This window comes from Meles meles, chromosome 12, assembly GCF_922984935.1.
Source record: "Meles meles chromosome 12, mMelMel3.1 paternal haplotype, whole genome shotgun sequence".
Lineage (NCBI taxonomy): Eukaryota > Metazoa > Chordata > Mammalia > Carnivora > Mustelidae > Meles > Meles meles.
In genome coordinates this window covers 50,539,937-50,557,503 of record NC_060077.1, presented here as the reverse complement: position 1 = coordinate 50,557,503, position 17,567 = coordinate 50,539,937, and the positions used below count along the sequence as shown (strand labels likewise).

At 37.1% G+C, this 17,567-nt stretch overlaps 1 protein-coding gene across 3 annotated transcripts in view; it reads left to right on the top strand.

Annotated features, from left to right (window-relative positions):
* Positions 1-13,039: 13,039 nt before the first annotated feature.
* SS18 (SS18 subunit of BAF chromatin remodeling complex) overlaps positions 13,040-17,567 on the top strand; it is a 92,731-nt gene continuing 88,203 nt past the window's right edge. For 2 of the 3 annotated variants that reach the window (XM_046025361.1, XM_046025359.1), the window contains exons 1-2: positions 13,483-13,636; positions 16,220-16,296. In XM_046025361.1, coding sequence (XP_045881317.1) covers positions 13,568-13,636; positions 16,220-16,296 — 146 coding nt within the window. In that variant the 5' untranslated portion in view covers positions 13,483-13,567. Of the gene's footprint in view, positions 13,129-13,482; positions 13,637-16,219; positions 16,297-17,567 lie in introns of those variants that run through there. The other variant, XM_046025360.1, reaches the window with a different exon arrangement.

Here is a 17,567-nt window from a genome sequence, read left to right as displayed (position 1 = left end):
AAAATTCAAGCTTTTGTGGGGCCTGAGTGGCTTAGTCAGTTAAGTACTTGCCTCAGGTCATAGGATCCTAGGATTGGACCCCGAGTTGGGCTCCTGCTTCTCCCTCTCCCTCTGCCTCTCCTTCTCACTTGTGTTCTCTCTCTTCCTCTTTCAAATAAATAAATAAATAAATAAATAAATAATCTTTAAATAAAATTCAAGCTTTTATTTTTTAATTTAAAAAAAATATTTTATTCATTTATTTGACAGAGAGAGAGAGATTACAAGTCGGCAGAGAGGCAGGCAGAGAAAGAGGGGGAAGCAGGCTTCCCGTCAAGCAGAGAGCCCAATGCAGGGCTCCATCCCAGGACCCTGAGATCATGACCTGAGCTGAATGCAGAGGCTTAACCCACTGAGCCACAGGCTCTCAAAATTCAAGCTTTTAAAGCAAAAATTAGAATTTTGAAAAACTTGTGTCCATCACCATGAATTTGACAATTTCTCCATAATAATTGACTTTACTGATGAGATTGGTGGCCATATTAAAATGTGATTTTTTTAAATATAGTACCACATTTGGAAAATATGCATAACTCAGTGAGCCAGGATTTTCTCGTGACCAAAGCATAAATCATGCACAATCATGCATAAATAAGAAATACATTTAAATTCCTACACAGACTAGCAGATTTTAATGGAAAAGAGTACTAAAAGTTCATTGATGTGATTTTAGATGACAAATTTCAACTAAGAAACTACCACCTTTTGAATGTTGGTCTAGCAACAAAGATCCAGTGATCGAAATCACTGTAATTTATCTAAGTCATCTAAAAAGGCTATAAAAATACTTTATTTTCCAATATACCTTTTTGAGGTTGTTTTCCTCCTATATTTCAACCTAAATAACACATCGCAACAGTTGGAATGTAGAAGCAGAGCTAAGAATCCAGCTGTATTCTATTAAGCTGGATATTAAAAAAGAGATTTATGATTTCATTCTTCTCACTAATGTTTTTAAATTTTGGAAAATACAGATTTTTCATTTATTTATTTTTTTTTTACTGAAAAGATTTATTTATTTGAGAGAGAGAGAGAGAGAGAGAGCAGGCTGACATGTGCAAGGGGTAGGTGAAGGACATAGGGAAAGGGAGAGAGAATCTTAAGCAAACTCTCCATGGCACGCAGAGCCTGTTGCAGGGCTTGATGCCACAACCCTGAGATCATAACCTGAACCTAAACCAAGAGTCCAGTGCTTAACTGACTGAGCCACCCAGGCACCCCAGAAAATATAGGTGTTTTAATAGAAATATATGAAATGTGTAAATATAAATGGGTTTAACTTTTAATGAATTAATAATTAAACTTTTAATTTCTAATATGGTAAATATTGATAGGTATAACTCACATAAACGAAAGCTCTTCAGGGTCCTCAATAATTGTTTTTTCCTCAATAATTTTTTTTTCTTAAAGATTTATTTATTTGACAGATAGAGATTACAAGTAGGCAGAGAGGCAGGCAGAGAGAGAGAGAGGAGGAAGCAGGCTCTCCGCTAAGCAGAGAGCCCAATGTGGGGCTCGATCCCAAGACTCTGGGATCATGACCTGAGCTGAAGGCAGAGGCTTTAACCCGCTGAGCCACCCAGGCACCCCTCCTCAATAATTTTTAAGAGGGTATTATTCCAAAGGCTAAAAGTTGGGAAGAACTAGAATAAAGCATTGCTTGTACTCCTAGAGGATTAGTTGCCTGCCAGAAGCAAAAGTAAATTCTCTGTAGAGGAAGATAACATTATGCAGAACCTCAAAGTGTTGAAGTTTCTCATATGCACTATCCTGTGCTCTATTAAAAGTAACCCTGCAGGGGCACCTGGGTGGCTCAGTGGGTTAAAGCCTCTGCCTTCGGCTCAGGTCATGATCCCAGAGTCCTGGGATCGAGCCCAGCATCGGGCTCTCTGCTCAGCAGTGAGCCTGCTTCCTCCTCTCTCTCTGCCTGCCTCTCTGCCTACTTCGGATCTCTGTCTTCCAAATAAATAAATAAAATCTTAAAAAAAAAAAAAAAGTAACCCTGCACACACAAAAAAATGGTGTGACCAAAGAACAGGAGAAACAATGGGCAATAGAAAGACATCCAGATAAGATGTCTGTTAATAAGATCCAGATAATGAAGTTATCAAATATAGATTTTTAAAACAAATATGATGCTTATATGCAGGCAATTAAAAACAAGATCAAGATTTTTAGCAGAGACTAGAGCTGTTAATGAAGCATGTGTGGAAACTATAGAAATGAATACTATATTAATTGAGATTGAGGACTTAAAATTGGACTTAATATCAGTAATTGGAGTTAAAATTTGATCTAGTTGACTTAAAATTGGACTTAAGTTAATAATTGGACTTAAAATTAGTCATAGTTAAAGAGAGGAGTGGGGTATTAGAAGATAATTAAAAAATATATATATAGAATATATATATATATATATATATATATAATTTCCACATCAAAGAAGAGAGAGATAAGAGTATAGAGAACACTGAAAAAGAATCTAAAACATAGTAGGTATGTTGAAAAACCAAATGTAGTTAGAATACCAGACAATAAGGTTAAAAAAAATAGGGCAGAAACAACATATAAAGATACTTCGTTTAGAAATTTTCAAACTGACAAAAGAATCAAACAGCAGATTTAAAAACAACTGTTAATAGCAAGAAGGATAAATAAAAGAAATTCACACTTAGAAAAATTACAATAAATCCAATGTAAATCGAAGACATTGAGAAAAATCTTAAAACTATCTAAAGAGAAAAGGTAGGTATATTATCAAAATAATAATAATAATAATGATAATAAGGCTGTCATCTGACTTTAGTAGTAATATGGAATTCTACCTTCAACATGTTAAAATATATGCAAATCTGGTATGATAATCTGTTTCTAGTGAAAATAGCTTTAAATTTGAAGGCAAAATTAAAGTGTTTTTCACACAAAACCATAAAAGATTAGTTACCAGCAAATACTCACTGAAGAAAAAATTAAAAGTTGTTCTTCAGATAAAATCAAATTATCACAGGTGGAAATTTGGAGATGGAGGGAAAAAAAGAGCATCAAGGGTAAACTATGCATAAGCTCAAATAAATATTAACTGAACAAAACAATCCCTATGAGATTAAAAATATATATGATATTAAAATATTTAGAAAATAACAAATAATTTGGATAGAAAAACAAATGAATTTAAAGTTTTCTAACTTCCTTTATTGTTTCAGAAAGTAGTAAACTTTCAAAAAAAAATTCCTAATTTATATTAGACTAATTGATCCAAAATGCATATATAATCTATGAGGAAAGCACTAAGAGAACCATACAAAAATATATAACCACATGCTTTGTAATACTTTATTATAATGAAATGATAATAAATAACAAAAAGAACACCAAAAAGGAAGAAAGAGGAATATGTAACAGGATGGAAAATAGGAAGCAAATCGTATTTTAGAAGGTTTCACGATAACTATATTAATACTTAATGTTCTCTATAATGAAATAAGTATTTCAATTATAAGACAAATCTGGCTGAATAAAAGGAAATACACCAATATGCTGCTTACATGAGATAAACATTAAACTGAAAGTAAAAGAATGAAAAACAAATCATGCAAATACTAAACAAAAAGAGCTACTATGTTGTGTAACAAAGTATAGTTCAAGTCAAAATACATAGGAAGAGATATTGAGGGATATTTTGTAATGATAAAAGGTGTAATTTACTAGGAATACTTAATTCTAAATTTGTACCTAATGCCAACCATTTTACTTTACTAGGATAAAGTAAAAGCTGATAGTAGAAAGAAGAAGAAATAGAGAAACCCACAATTATAGTCAGAGATTGTAACGTTATTTTCTTGGTAATTGATAAAATAAAGCAGATAAAAAAATTGAAAATAATAGAAAATATTCAAGGAACATAATCTTTGTCTAATATATATATATACACACATATAAATACTATGCCTAGCAACTATAGACTGCACATACATTTTGAGCAAACACTGAACACTTATAAAAATTGAGTGTATGGTGGGCTGTCAAGCCAGTTTTACAAATTTCAAAGGCCCCAGAGAATTAAGCCAGAAATCAGTAACAGCAACATAATTAGAAAGCACCCATGTATTTGAAAATTGAGAAATATATTTCTATATAACATGGGTCAAAGAATAATCTATAATGGAAATTATAAAATGTTTTCAATGGAATAATATTAATATGATTATTAATATGAAATATAAAAATATTAAAACACATGCATTATAAATAAATGTTATAAATAAATATAAATAAAATATATAAAATATAAATACATAAATTTAAATATATTAACATATAAATATAATAAATATAATGTGATAACGCAAAAGCAGTGCCTTAAGGGGGAAATTATAGCATTAATGTATACATTATAAGAGGAGAAAGACTAAGAATCATATCCTGGGCATCAAAGTTAAGATATTACATTAAAAAACAGCTTATTAAACCCAGGGAAAATAGAAGGAAGGAAATATAAAGATAAGAATAGAAATCAATGAACTATAAAGTATTTAATAGGGAATGTAAAGAAAGCTGAAAGACCATTGAGAAGGCTAAAAGTTGACAAATGGTTGGCAGAAGTAATCAAGAAAAAAGAAAGAGGACCTTATTAAAGATCGTAATGACATTAAAAAGTTATGAGTAACTTCATGCCAGTAAGTTGGAAAATTTAGAATAAAAGGGCAGATTCTTAGAAAACATAATAAAACTAATGCAAGGAAAAAGAAATATCTCGATGGTCCCAAATCTGTTAAGAAATTAAATCCATAAACAAAACATTGTCACAAGGAAGACCCTTGGCCCAGGGGTATCACTGGTGAATCCTATGGGACATTTAAGAAGGAAATAACACCAATCTTACATAAAGTTGTCATAGAAATAGAAGGGATTCCTTCCATACTTGCATTATGAAAGAGGGTAACTTTTTTTTTTTTTTAAATGCCCAATGTGGGGCTCAAACTCATGACCTGATCAAGAGTCTCATGCCCCACTGACAACCAGCCAGATACCCCATGAAGCAGCATAATCTTAAGCGAAATTACAGGCCATTTTCACTCATGAACATGTATACAAAAATCCTGAGTAAAATATTAATAAATAGAAACTAGTAGTATGTAAAAAATACACATTATATGTATATCACAACAGAGCTGAGTTATTCTAGGAAGCAATCAATGTAATTTACCACATTAACAGAATAAAGCAGGAGTTATCAAACTACTGCTCAGGAACCAAATATGGCCTGCTTTTTTTAGTTTTACTAGAAAATAGCTATGCCTATCTTGTTATATTATTGCCTTCTCATTAAAATGACAGTGTTGTGTAATTGTGAGGGAGCCCAGATGGCCTGCAAAACCTGAAATACTGTCTGGTCCTTTATAGAAAAAGTTTGTTGACTCATGAAATAGAGGGGAAAAAACCTATTTCAATAAATGCAGAAAAGCATTTAATAAAATCCACTGTCTCATGCCATCTTATTGACTCATAATCTAGGGATTGAAAGGAATTTCCTTAATATGCTAAGGGGCTCTACAAGAAACCTCCAGAAAACATCATACTTGATTGTTAAATATTGGAACTTTTTTTCATTTTGAGATCAGCACATACCTGAGAGTACCTGCTTTCTTCACTTCTATTTAACTTTGTACTGGAGTTCTTTTTAAGTAGCATATGGGAAGAAAAAAGAAACCTTACTGGAAAGGAAGAAATGAAGATCACATTATTTTTAGATGACCTAATTGTGTATATAATAAAGAGTCCAAAATAAATGATAAATTGGTGGTATTAGTAAGTGAGTTTAAGGAGGTCGACAGACACGATTGGTATAAAATCAACTGTACTTCTGTAAACCAAAAACAGATAATTAGAAATGAAATAAAAAAGATGTCATGTATGTAGTATAGAAATACATATAGACTTCTATACAGAAAAACCTAAAATATTATTGGAGGTACCTAAAGAAGGTCTAAGTAAGGGGAGGTATGTGTCATATTCCTGAGCTGGCAAACTCAAATTGATCTAGATATTCACTGCAATATCAATAAGAATGCTAACATTTTTTTCCTTAGGAAGTACTTTAATTAATATTTAAATTTTGTATAGTAGGATGAATTTTTACCAATGTATACACCTATGTAGTTATGACCACAATAAAAATATGGAATATTTTCATCATTAAAAAACATTACTTTGTGCTTCTTTGTAGTAATCGTATCCTCCATCCTCATCCCTAGTCAACTATTGACCTACTTTTTCACTATACATTGATTTTTCCTTATTTAGATTTTTAAATATATGGAACCAACTGTACTTTCTTGTGTGACTTTTTCTGTGCAACCTAGTGTTTATGAGATTTGTCCATTTTGTTTCATATATTAATAGCTCAGTCCTTTTTATTATTGAGTAGTATTTTGTTGTATAAATGTATCATAATTTATCCATTCACCTCTATGGACTATTTGGGTTATTTCTAACTTAATGCTATTTTTTAAAGATTTTTATTTCTTTACTTAGAGTGAGGGGGGGGAGCATGAGCAAGTGGGGAGGCAGGGGGTAGAGAGAGAGAGAATCACAAGCAGACTCTGTGCTGAGCGCAGAGCCTGATTTGGGGCTGAATCCCATAACCCTGAAATCATGCCCTGAGCTGAAATCAAGAGTTGGATGCTCAACTGACTGAGTTACCCAGGCATCCCTAACTTAACCCCATTTTTATCAAAGGTGCTATGAATACTAGTATACGAGTCTTTGTGTGGGCAATACGTTTTCATTTCTTTTGGATAAGTAATAAATACCCAAGGGTGCAATTGCTGGTTGATATGATAAGTGCATGTTTAACTTTATAATAATCACTAGTCGCTTTTCAGAGTGGTTGTATCATTTGTACTCCTGCTAGCAGTATATGAATGCTCCTAGTTGTTGCACTTACTTTCCAAAATGTGAAGATGTCATCCTTTTTAATTTTGGCTTTTTTAGTGGGTATGTGATGGTTTCTCAGTGTGGCTTTACTTTACATTTCCGTGATGATTAATGATGGAGAGCAACTTACCATGTATTTATTGGCCACTTGTATGTCATCATTCTAAAATGTCTCCAAGGGGACGCCTGGGTAGCTCAGTTGGTTGAGCAGCTGCCTTCGGCTTGGTCATGATCCCAGTGTCCTGGGATGGAGTCCCACATCAGGCTCTTTGCTCGGTGGGGAGCCTGCTTCTCCCTCTGCCTCCTTCTGCCAGTGCTCACTCTCTCTCTCTCTCTGACAAATAAATAAATAAAATTTAAGAAAAAAAAGTCTCGAAGTCTTTTGTCCATTTTGTTAGTAGAGTTTTCTTATTGAGTAGTAAGCATTTATATATTCTAGACACAAATTCTTTGTTTTAGTGTTCATAAATTCATGTCTTTTCTTCCAGATTATGGTTTCTCTTTTCATTTTCTTATATCTTTGAAGAGCAGAATTTTTGTTTTTAATGAAAATTTATCAGATTTTTCTTTTATGCTTCTTGCCTTTTGTGTCATAGCTAAGAAATATATGCTTCACTCAGGGTCATGAAGATTCTCTACTATTTATGTTTTTTTGCAGAAGTTTTATAGTTTTGCTTTTAAAATTTAGGTCTATAATCTATCTCAAGTTAACTATTGTATATACGTGAGGAAAAGGTCAAAGATAACTTTTAAAAACATGGATATCTAGCTGTTCCAAAACAATTCATTCTCCCACTGAAGTATCTTGGCATCTGCATTAGTTTCCTAAGGCAGCCATAATTACCACTAATGTGGTGGCTTAAAATAACAGAAATTTATTAGCTCACAATTCTGGAGGCCAGAAGGCTAAAATCATGATGTCTGCAGGACTGCACCATAATATTATGCTATTATTTTTCTTTTAAAGAAAATATATAATAAATATGATTGCTAGGTTACTTTAATAGAAGAACACTAGTCTGTAAGGTACTGAAGACCTTACCAGTATTTCACTGCATATTGCCCAAGATTCAACGATAAATGTTAGATGGGAAAAAACATGGTATTAGTTTTCTATTGCTGTTCTAATAAATTATGACCAATAATGGCTTAAAACAACAAATTTATTATCTTCAAGTTTTAGACGTCAGACATCTAAAATGGACCCCTTCTGGCCTATAATTTAAGTGTTAGCCCGCTATGTTCCTTCTGGAGGCTCTAGGGGAGATCTGCTTGCTTTTTCCAGCTTCCACAGGCTGCCCACATTCCTTGGCTCATGACCCCCTTCTATCTTCAAAGCCAGCTACGGCCAGATAGGTTTTTCTCAAGACGCCATCTTACTGATTTTTTAACTCTGTAATTTCACTGTTTCCTAGGTAAGGATATTTGTAAATTATAGTGGGCTCACTCAGATAAGCCAGGATAATTTCTGTATTTTAAGTTCAGCTAGTTAATCACTTTAATTTTGACACTTAATTCCATTTTGTTATTTAACCTATCATATTTACAGGTTCTGAGGATTGGGAGGTGGTCATCTCTGTGAGGATGAAATTATTCTGCCTATCACACTCATTCATAAGAAAATTAACAATTCATAGGGAAAATTGTATAGTTGACCCTTGAACAATGCGGGGGTTAGGAATGCTGACCCCACATGCAGTTCAAAATCCATGTATAGCTTTTAACTTCCCAAAAGTTTAACTAATAGCCTACTTTTGACCAGAAGTGTCTTACTAATAGCATAAACAATCGATTAAAACATATGTTATATGTATTATACAGTGTATTCTGTAGGCTAGAGAAGAAAATGTTAAGAAAATCCTTAATAGAAATTACATTTTTTTCCTTTTTTTTAGTTAACATATAATGTCGGAGAAAATACAATACATATATAACAACATATAATGTTTGGAGAAAATACATAGAGTACTGTATTGTGTCCAAAAAGTCTGCATATATGTGGACTTATGCAGTTCAAAGCCACATTGTTCAAGGGTTATTATAATCCTCTCTACAACTGTGAAGTTGTTCAAGAACAGTTATTCTTTTACTACAGGCACAGTAACCGCATATCATATAGAAGGTCAGAGAACATGCTAAATAGGAAAAAATCCCATTTGATCTCTGTTTTAGGCTGAAAAAACTTTTTTAAAAAAGATTTCATTTATTTGACACAGAGAGAGAATACAAGCAGGGGGAGCAGCAGAGGGAGAGGGAGAAGCGGGCTTCCTTCTCAATCTCCCATGCAGGACTCTATCCCAGGATGCTGGGATCATGACCTGAATCCAAGGCAGATGCTTAACCAACTGAGCCACCCAGGGGCCCCAGCCCAAAAATTCCTTAAGAGTAGACTGCATATCACTTACTTTAGACCATTTCTTGTCTTGAAGTATATATTTTTCTCTTTATTAGATTATTAAGTTCAAATTTTATCCTTCTTTAGTAATTTACAATATGCCATGTGTTTTTACATATTTTACCCATTCAAACTGGGACAAACTTTTTAAAGAGTCTAATATAATCACTTAGATGGTGGTTGTACATAACACACACTAAATAAATAATTAAACAGTATTATTTCTAATATCCCTTTAGATAGGGTGGCTGTTTTTTAGGAAAGTGAATGAAATACAGAAATCACCTGTCCAGTGTCATGCCATAAGGGTGGAAGAACTGGGAACTACAAACTTGTGCATTTGTCATAGTAAGTTAAGATTGAATATAGCTTCACAAGAAACTTTTTTTAAAAATTATTTAAAAAAATATTTTTATTTATTTGACAGACAGAGATCACAAGTAGGCAGAGATGCAGTCAGAGAGAGGAGGAAGCAGGCTTCCTGCAGAGCAGAGAGCCCGATGTGGGGCTTGATCCCAGGATCCTGGACCTTGACCTGAGGCGAAGGCAGAGGCTTTACCCCACTGCGCCACCCAGGCACCCTGAAACTTTTCTCTTTTTAAAAAAGTTGTACTTATAACATTACATTCCCAAATATATTTGATTCAGCTCCTCCTTAATTCGTTTAATGTTTGATACTATAAGAAGAGATGGAAATGCCCCAGATAGACTTTGTTATAGTCACTTTGAAAGAAATCTTCTGGAGTATTGAAAATAAAGTCTTTGGGGGAAAATTGTGAAAGGTGATTTGTTTTTGCCTAGAATAATGCTGCTGTTCTCCTTATAGTCTTGAAATATGTGGAAGCCACAACTCAAAATGACTCATCAAATGCCATAGAGACAATGAGCAGAAATATTTTGAAAGATACTACCTGAGGGGTTTTGCTCTGAGCCCAATTATGAGCAGACAGGCTTGGTCTATGCCTCCCCATGTATTCAAGGAATTTATGGCAGCGCAGAGACTTTAAATATCAGCAAATTTGATAGAATAGATATTCAATTAATTACAAAACAGTATGTATTAGAGAAATGCTTATATGAACGTAATCTCAATTATCTATACATGTATGATATAATTTTGTGGATAAAGATAATTTTTAATGCTGTGATTATAGTTTTACTAAATATTGAGCATATTCCTGGAGCACTTCATTTTATTAGTTTGGTGAAATACATTTAAGAAGCACAAATTCATGTAATACAAATAAAAAAACTAAAACATTTGAAAAATCAAACATGGACGATTTTCTTACTTTTGTTAAACGTGTCTGCATTCTTCATTAGTTTGAATAATCAAGAATGATTTGTTCATGCAGATTACTTTACTTATTGTAAACCACTGTATAGGGGCGCCTAGGTGGCTCAGTCCATTAAGCGGCTGCCTTCAGCTCAGGTCAAAATCCAGGGCTCCTGGGATTGAGCCCTGCATCTGACTCCTTGCTTAGCGGGAAGCCTGCTTCTCCCTCTCCCTCTCCCGCTGCCTGTGTTTCCTCTCTTGCTGTTTCTATCAAATAAATAAATAAAATCTTAAAAAAATAAAAATAAACCACTGTATATGTTCTATTACTATTATTCTAAAAAACCTTTTGCCTTGTTGTTATATGACCTCAATTCCTTCTTCACATGTCTCCATCTTCATTCCATTTTCTCCTTAACTAAATACTGGGTACTCTCCATTCTTTTTCTCCCAAATCTGCTACCACTCAGTCTATACTTTGGGATTCCTCTCTTCCCAAAACTAATGGTCAAACAAGACAGAAAGGAAACTTGAGAGTAACATAGGGTTCCTTTAAAGTTTCTTTCCTTACGGAGATCATTTGATTTCTGGCTGGATCTTTAATGCCCTCCTATTGATGTCATGTGATGGGCACAGAGAATAACGGTATTTTTATGGCACACATGCCATCACAGAAAAGGCTGTGGTTATTCATGCCTAGTGCCCTAGGCCCCAGTCTTCTACTCTGAAGGAAAAAACACCTTGGGCTGACCTGTTACTTATTTTCAGTTTATTTCTTTTCCTATTGTTGGGAAGCTATAATTTAAACAAAGAAGGTACTTATCTTTGGGTACCTCCTTGGAATAGAAGTATGCTTCACACTTTTTTTTTTTTAATTGGATTATAGAAATTCAGATAACTATTCCCACTGGTTCATGTTGTTAAGATTTCAGTGCTATCTTCCAAGCAGACACAATTGGAACAGTAGGATCATGTTTCATTTCTCAAACTGAAATATTCCTCTTAACAATTAAGGTAACATTTTTTAAAAAAGATTTTAGGTTTAAGTTATCTCTGCTCCCAATGTGGGCTGGAACTCACAACCCTGAGATTGAGTCACTCAATGAGTCCACTCATTTGAGGCAGCCAGGTGCCCCAAGGTGCTTTTGTGTAAACGTCAAGACATGATGATGGCAGCCAGGTGTTGGACATACTGTGTTAATGGTGGACAAGACTTAGTGCCCCGCGCCCCCAAGGCTTAGGGTAGTGAAACACAAGAATTCTAAGAAAAACTATTATTAGTAGGAGTATGAATTCTCTTCCTTTATTCTTAGGATGGCTTAAGTCTTTCCATCCTTTAGATGTCAGTTAACAGAGAAGGCTTCCCACTCTTACTCATGTGAGTGCCTATCATTCTCTCATTCCTTATTGGCATCTAATCTTTTTAGACGTTTACATATTTACATATTTGTTTGTTTCTAATCTGTCAACCTTATCAGAATATAAAACTCCATGAGAGCTGGTTCCATGCTCACCTTATTCACAGTTGTATCCTAGGTGTCTTGCATAAAGACTAGGAGATTAGCACACAAAATGCAGCCACATTTGCTTAATAAATGAAACTTATGACCTATAGAGCATATATTTGAATAGAGCATCTATTTGAAACAAAAATTTTTAAATGTGCATTTTTATCTTATTTTTTTCCAGTTTATTTTATATATAAGCGAAGTGATTGATTTTTGAGTCTCATTACTGTTGGGTGACATTTTACGTAAACATTTCCTTTGTGTTTCATGGATGTCCAAATTTAGAGAATAATAATTATACAACCCCGACAACCACCGCCCCCCCCCCATTACCCATATTTGCCGGTGTTCCTAGCACAATTCGAGAGCTTTGGATTTTTGTTTTTGTTTTCTTTCCTCACACTGATTTGAAGCCTGGCAGCTCTGACCTAATTTACAAGTCAGTAAGTGTATAATTGTTTAAGTGTGAAAGTGCACGATCTCAAAACTTAACCCCAAAGATCCACGTCAGATGAAATCGACGCACATTTCTGCCAAGGGTTTGTCCCAAGAGTAGAACGACTCTCCAAAGTCTCTCTAGCCAAGTTGGCGGACTGCCCTGAGTACTGGACACAGCCTTCCTTTCTCGATTTGGGGGTCAGGCTTACTTTCCAATTGTTAAAGCACGCCTGTGTGTGCTTGCGAGACTTGTGAACCGTGAGGTGCGCCTTTGGGGCGTAGCCGAGCAGTTTAAACCAGCGAATCCGCGTTCATCTACACCTTCCACCTCTGCTCATCTCGGCAGATGCTCCACGGGTTTGCACGAACTCGCGGGTCCTGACCCTCCTTCCCTCTCCGCGGTGCCCGGACAACCCGGGGCGGCCACTTCATTCCGGGGGCGGGGGGTTGAGGATGAAGTTGGAAAAACTGAACCAGAGCTACAGCCGAGCGCCAAAACTCACTTGGAGGGAGTCTTAAGCGCGCAGGAGAAGGAGGCGAGTTGCACCCGCGCGCAAGGGGCGGGCCGGCTCGGGCCGCTCGCATTTCCTGTGACAGGGTCTGCCCCAGCCTCTCCTTCTCCCTCGGCGGCGGGACCATTTCCTGAATCGCTGAAGCGGAGGGAGGACTGGGGCGCGGCTCTACCATTAGCTCAAACGGGAGGGGGGTCGGGGCAGGAAAGGAGGAAGGACGAAAGGTCTGCCAAGAATACGGCAATGCTTCCAGGGCTGTCGTTCCCGGTAACGCGCCGAAAGAGGACTTCTATGGGCCAGAGGAACTCCTGGAGGCCAGGCCGGCCGGCTCTTCGTCGGGCGCCGGAGCATCCCCCCTCCCCACATTCCCGAGGTGGTTCGGCCCGAGAGGCCGGCGTCTCTCCCCCAGTTTGCCGTTCACCCGGAGCGCTCGGGACTTGCCCGGAGTGGTGACGGCGGCAACATGTCTGTGGCGTTCGCAGCCCCGAGGCAGCGAGGCAAGGGGGAGATCACTCCCGCTGCGATTCAGAAGGTGAAACCTTGCGGGGTCGGGGATGCCAGGCGCATCCTGCCCTTGGGAGCACCACGGGGGGCCAGCCCGGGAGTCGGCCGGGCCGGGGGCGGAGGCGGGCCTGCTGGGAGGCGGTCGTGTGTGGGAACCCGAGCCGCGGGCTGAGCCTGAGTGGGTGGTGGAAGGCGGCGAACCGGTTCTCCCACGGAGTCCTGCGCGCGTTTGGGCTCTTTCCTACAGGCACAAAAGCCCAAGTAACCGCCGCCGGATTTCTCTAGGGATGGGGCGGCGTTCGGGCGGCGGGGCGCGTGCGCCCGGCCGTAGCGGCCACGCGGGGAAGGGCTGTTTGTCGGAGCCGGCGCCCCCCGCGGCCCCGCGCGTCGCTCCGGAGTTACTTTGGCGTCGCCCCGCCCAGCGCGCCGCGGCTGCTTCGTGCACACCCGACCTCGGGTCGCGGGAGGCCGAGGGGAAGTCGGAGCGCGGGTCGGCACCCTCCGCCGCGCTGCGCACTTCGGCCGACTTGGGGAGCTCCGGGGAGAACTTGGGGGGACGCTGCAAGAGCCCGAGGGGCGGGCGGAGGAGGACTGTGTGGACTTAGGGGCTACCTTCGGAGTCCCCTTCTCCCTTCCGGATTCACCCCCTCTCCGTGTACATCTGTAGCGAATACTCATCGAGCGCCTGCTCTGGGTGCTGAGGCTACAGTGGTGAGCCTAGGTCCCTGCTTTTCATGGAACTTGGAATCTCGAGGCGGAGACAATCTGATAATCGTGACCTATTACAGAAGTCGTGATAAATACACAGGGAGGTGCGTCCCTTTTAGAGGGTAGTGCTGCCTCTGTCGTTGCTGTGTTACTGCCAGTTAGGGTCACAAAGCTTCTTTATTGTCCGCTATCCCTTGTTGCCTGTGAGCAAGGCAGTCGTCTGAATTTTAGTCAGCCAGACTTTGAAAAGTTACTTGCTAAATTGAGCAGTTTACTTTAAATATTTCGGTCATGTTGTATACACTGAGATGAGGATGAAAACTGAAGAAAAGTCAACTTTTCGTACTACTCAGGACTCCATTGTATGTCCAGCAGATTATGTTAATGGGTTTCTGTTTACTGTCAGGTTCTTTCTAGTGTGGCATTTGACATTTGCCCAACTGTTGCTTTATTTTATGAATAAACCCGCTTGTCAGTGCCTGGAAATGCCCTGCGTTCACGTAGTACATTGGGCTAAGTCTGCAGCCTGGCAAGCAGCTCCAAGTACATACACGGAAGACGCGTTTCTGGAGGGATTCACTTTTTATTTTTATTTTTGAACTGTAGAAGAGTTCTGTGGTTGGTTGGTTGGTTTCCAAAAAGTTTTTCCTACATACATGTTAAGATATTTGTTATGAGTGATTAATTCAGGAGTTGGCAGATTAATTAGTTTTCATTCTCAGATGAGGAGAGAGGACTGATTCCAAATTAGGTGCCTTAGTCTACAGTGTGAGAGATTGCTGTTAGAAATGAGACATTCTACGGTGAAGTTTGTTAGGTTGAGTAATTGACTGAGGAGATACGTTGTGAAATCATTAGATTGGACTAATGGATTTTTAAAGACTTTTTTTTTTTGGCATCCTATGATTCTATTTAGGAAATAACTGTACTTTTTGGAAGAGCATGTCAGTATATATATTTTTTCCTAGCAAGTGAAGATTGTGATTCATATGTAGGGAGAAAGTCACAATTTAAGTTAAATGGATTTTTGTTTTTAAAAGACCTACATTAACTAAATTACTGAGATAGACTGATTATTGTATTATACTTTATTAAGTCTTGGAAAGGTGAGGCACATTCTGGAGGAACATCTACCTCTGTCCTTTAACCTTAAGATAAATCTGAGCCCCTGAAATCCCAAGTGATTTGCACAGGATTGGGAAGCTGGCACTCAAACTAACTGACCTTTTCATTGCTACATTAGTACTCTTTCCTCAATGCCACCTTGCTTAAATGAGTTATTTAACCCTAAAAGCCAGTATTGCTCTGAATTGCTTTAAGATGATAGAATAATAAATTGATAAGCTTTTTGTTTTTAAACTTTTGGGACAACTTAATTATAAGGTAAGTTCATAAAGTCTGCAACAAATAATACATGATTAGAAATTATCATGTGTGATTATACTGTATTTGAAGAATCACAGAACCATACTGTGTAACACTTGGAAACTAGCCATCCATCTCCTCAAGCTTCATGGGCTTACATTTTCATGTGTTCATTGTGGGTAAAGACAAAATTTTTCTTTGCCTACTGCAAAGCAGAAGAATGATACAGTCAGCTCGGACCCTTACTTCTGAGTTTTAACAGACTAAAGCTTCTATTACAGGTAGTAGGGGTAATAAAATGTTTGAATACAAAAGAAACCCCTCCTGGGCTGCAGGAATAATAATATTCAGAGGGAGAATAATTGGAATAGATTACTTGAAAATTGTTGATACCATTCCAGAGGTGTAGAATAAGACTTAAAAGACCAGAATGGATTCAATTTCTATATGAATGAACATTTCTAGAAATCTGAAGGATTTTTAAAAATTTTATGTGATGCACTAGATTTATAATAAATTTTTTCTAATTTTATTTCAGATGTTGGATGAAAATAACCATCTTATTCAGTGTATAATGGACTATCAGAATAAAGGAAAGACCTCAGAGTGTTCTCAGTAAGAATGATACGAAAAAATTTTTTGTATTCATTTTTCCATGTTGATTAATTTTTTACTTTTCTTTTAAATAACAGCTTTAATGAGATATAATTCACATACTGTGCAGTTCACCTTTTTTAAAGTGTACAATTCAAAGCTTTTGGTATATTCATAGAGTTGTGTTATCATCACTTCAGAACATTTTAGAACATTTTCATCATCTCTGATAGAATCCTGTACCCATTAGCAATAACTTTCCATTCCCACCTACTAATCCCTAACTTCTTGACAACCTCTAATTTGCTTTCTGTCTGTGTAGATTGGCCTGTTGTGGACAATTCATGTAAATGACTTCATATAATCTGTGGTCTTTTTTGACTGAGTTCTTTTCCTTAGCATAATATTTTCCAAGGTTCATCAATATTGAAGCATATATCAGTACTTCCTCTCTATTGCTGAATAATTTTTCAGTGTATGGTTATACCATGTTTTATTTATCCATCAGTAATGGACATTTGGGTTTTCATTTCTTGGCTTTTATGAATACTTCTGTGGAGATTAGTGTATAATTTTTTGTGTGACTTTTCCTGATTTTTGTAAAAGAAAAATTTGTTCTTTGGGATGCAGTGGATGTCTTTTGTTTCTTTTTTTAATACTTATCCTGCATTGTAAAATAATGACTTCAAATTTCTGTGCAGTTTGATTTGTGGAAGAGTTAGATCATCACATATATAGGATATTTAATTACATCCATATATGTGGTTGAGAAAGCAAAGCTTGTATCTAATAGAGTGTTGGTTATCATTCATAAGAACCAAATTTGTGATTTTGAAGTGATATGTCAGAAGTATATGCTATCCTTAATAGAATTAGATGTAGTAGAACAAGTTCAATATTTTATCAGAAGTCTCTGGGATAGGGCACCTGATGGCTCAGTTGGTTAAGGGACTGCCTTTGGCTCTGGTCATGATCCTAAGGTCCTGGGATAGAGCCCCGCATTGGGCTCCCTGCTCAGCAGGGAGTCTGCTTCTCCCTCTCCTACTCCCCTTGCTTGTGCTCTCTTTCTCCCTCTCTCTCTCTGTCTGTGTCAAATAAATTAAATCTTAAAAAAAAAAGTCTCTAGCACTGTCCAGTAGAAATACATTGTAAGCCACATACATAATTTTACATTTGCTGATAGACATATTAAACAAAAGGGAACAGGAGAAATTAATAATAATATATTTTACTTAAGCCATTATTTCCAAAATAATATCACTTTAATACATAACCAGTATAAATATATTGAG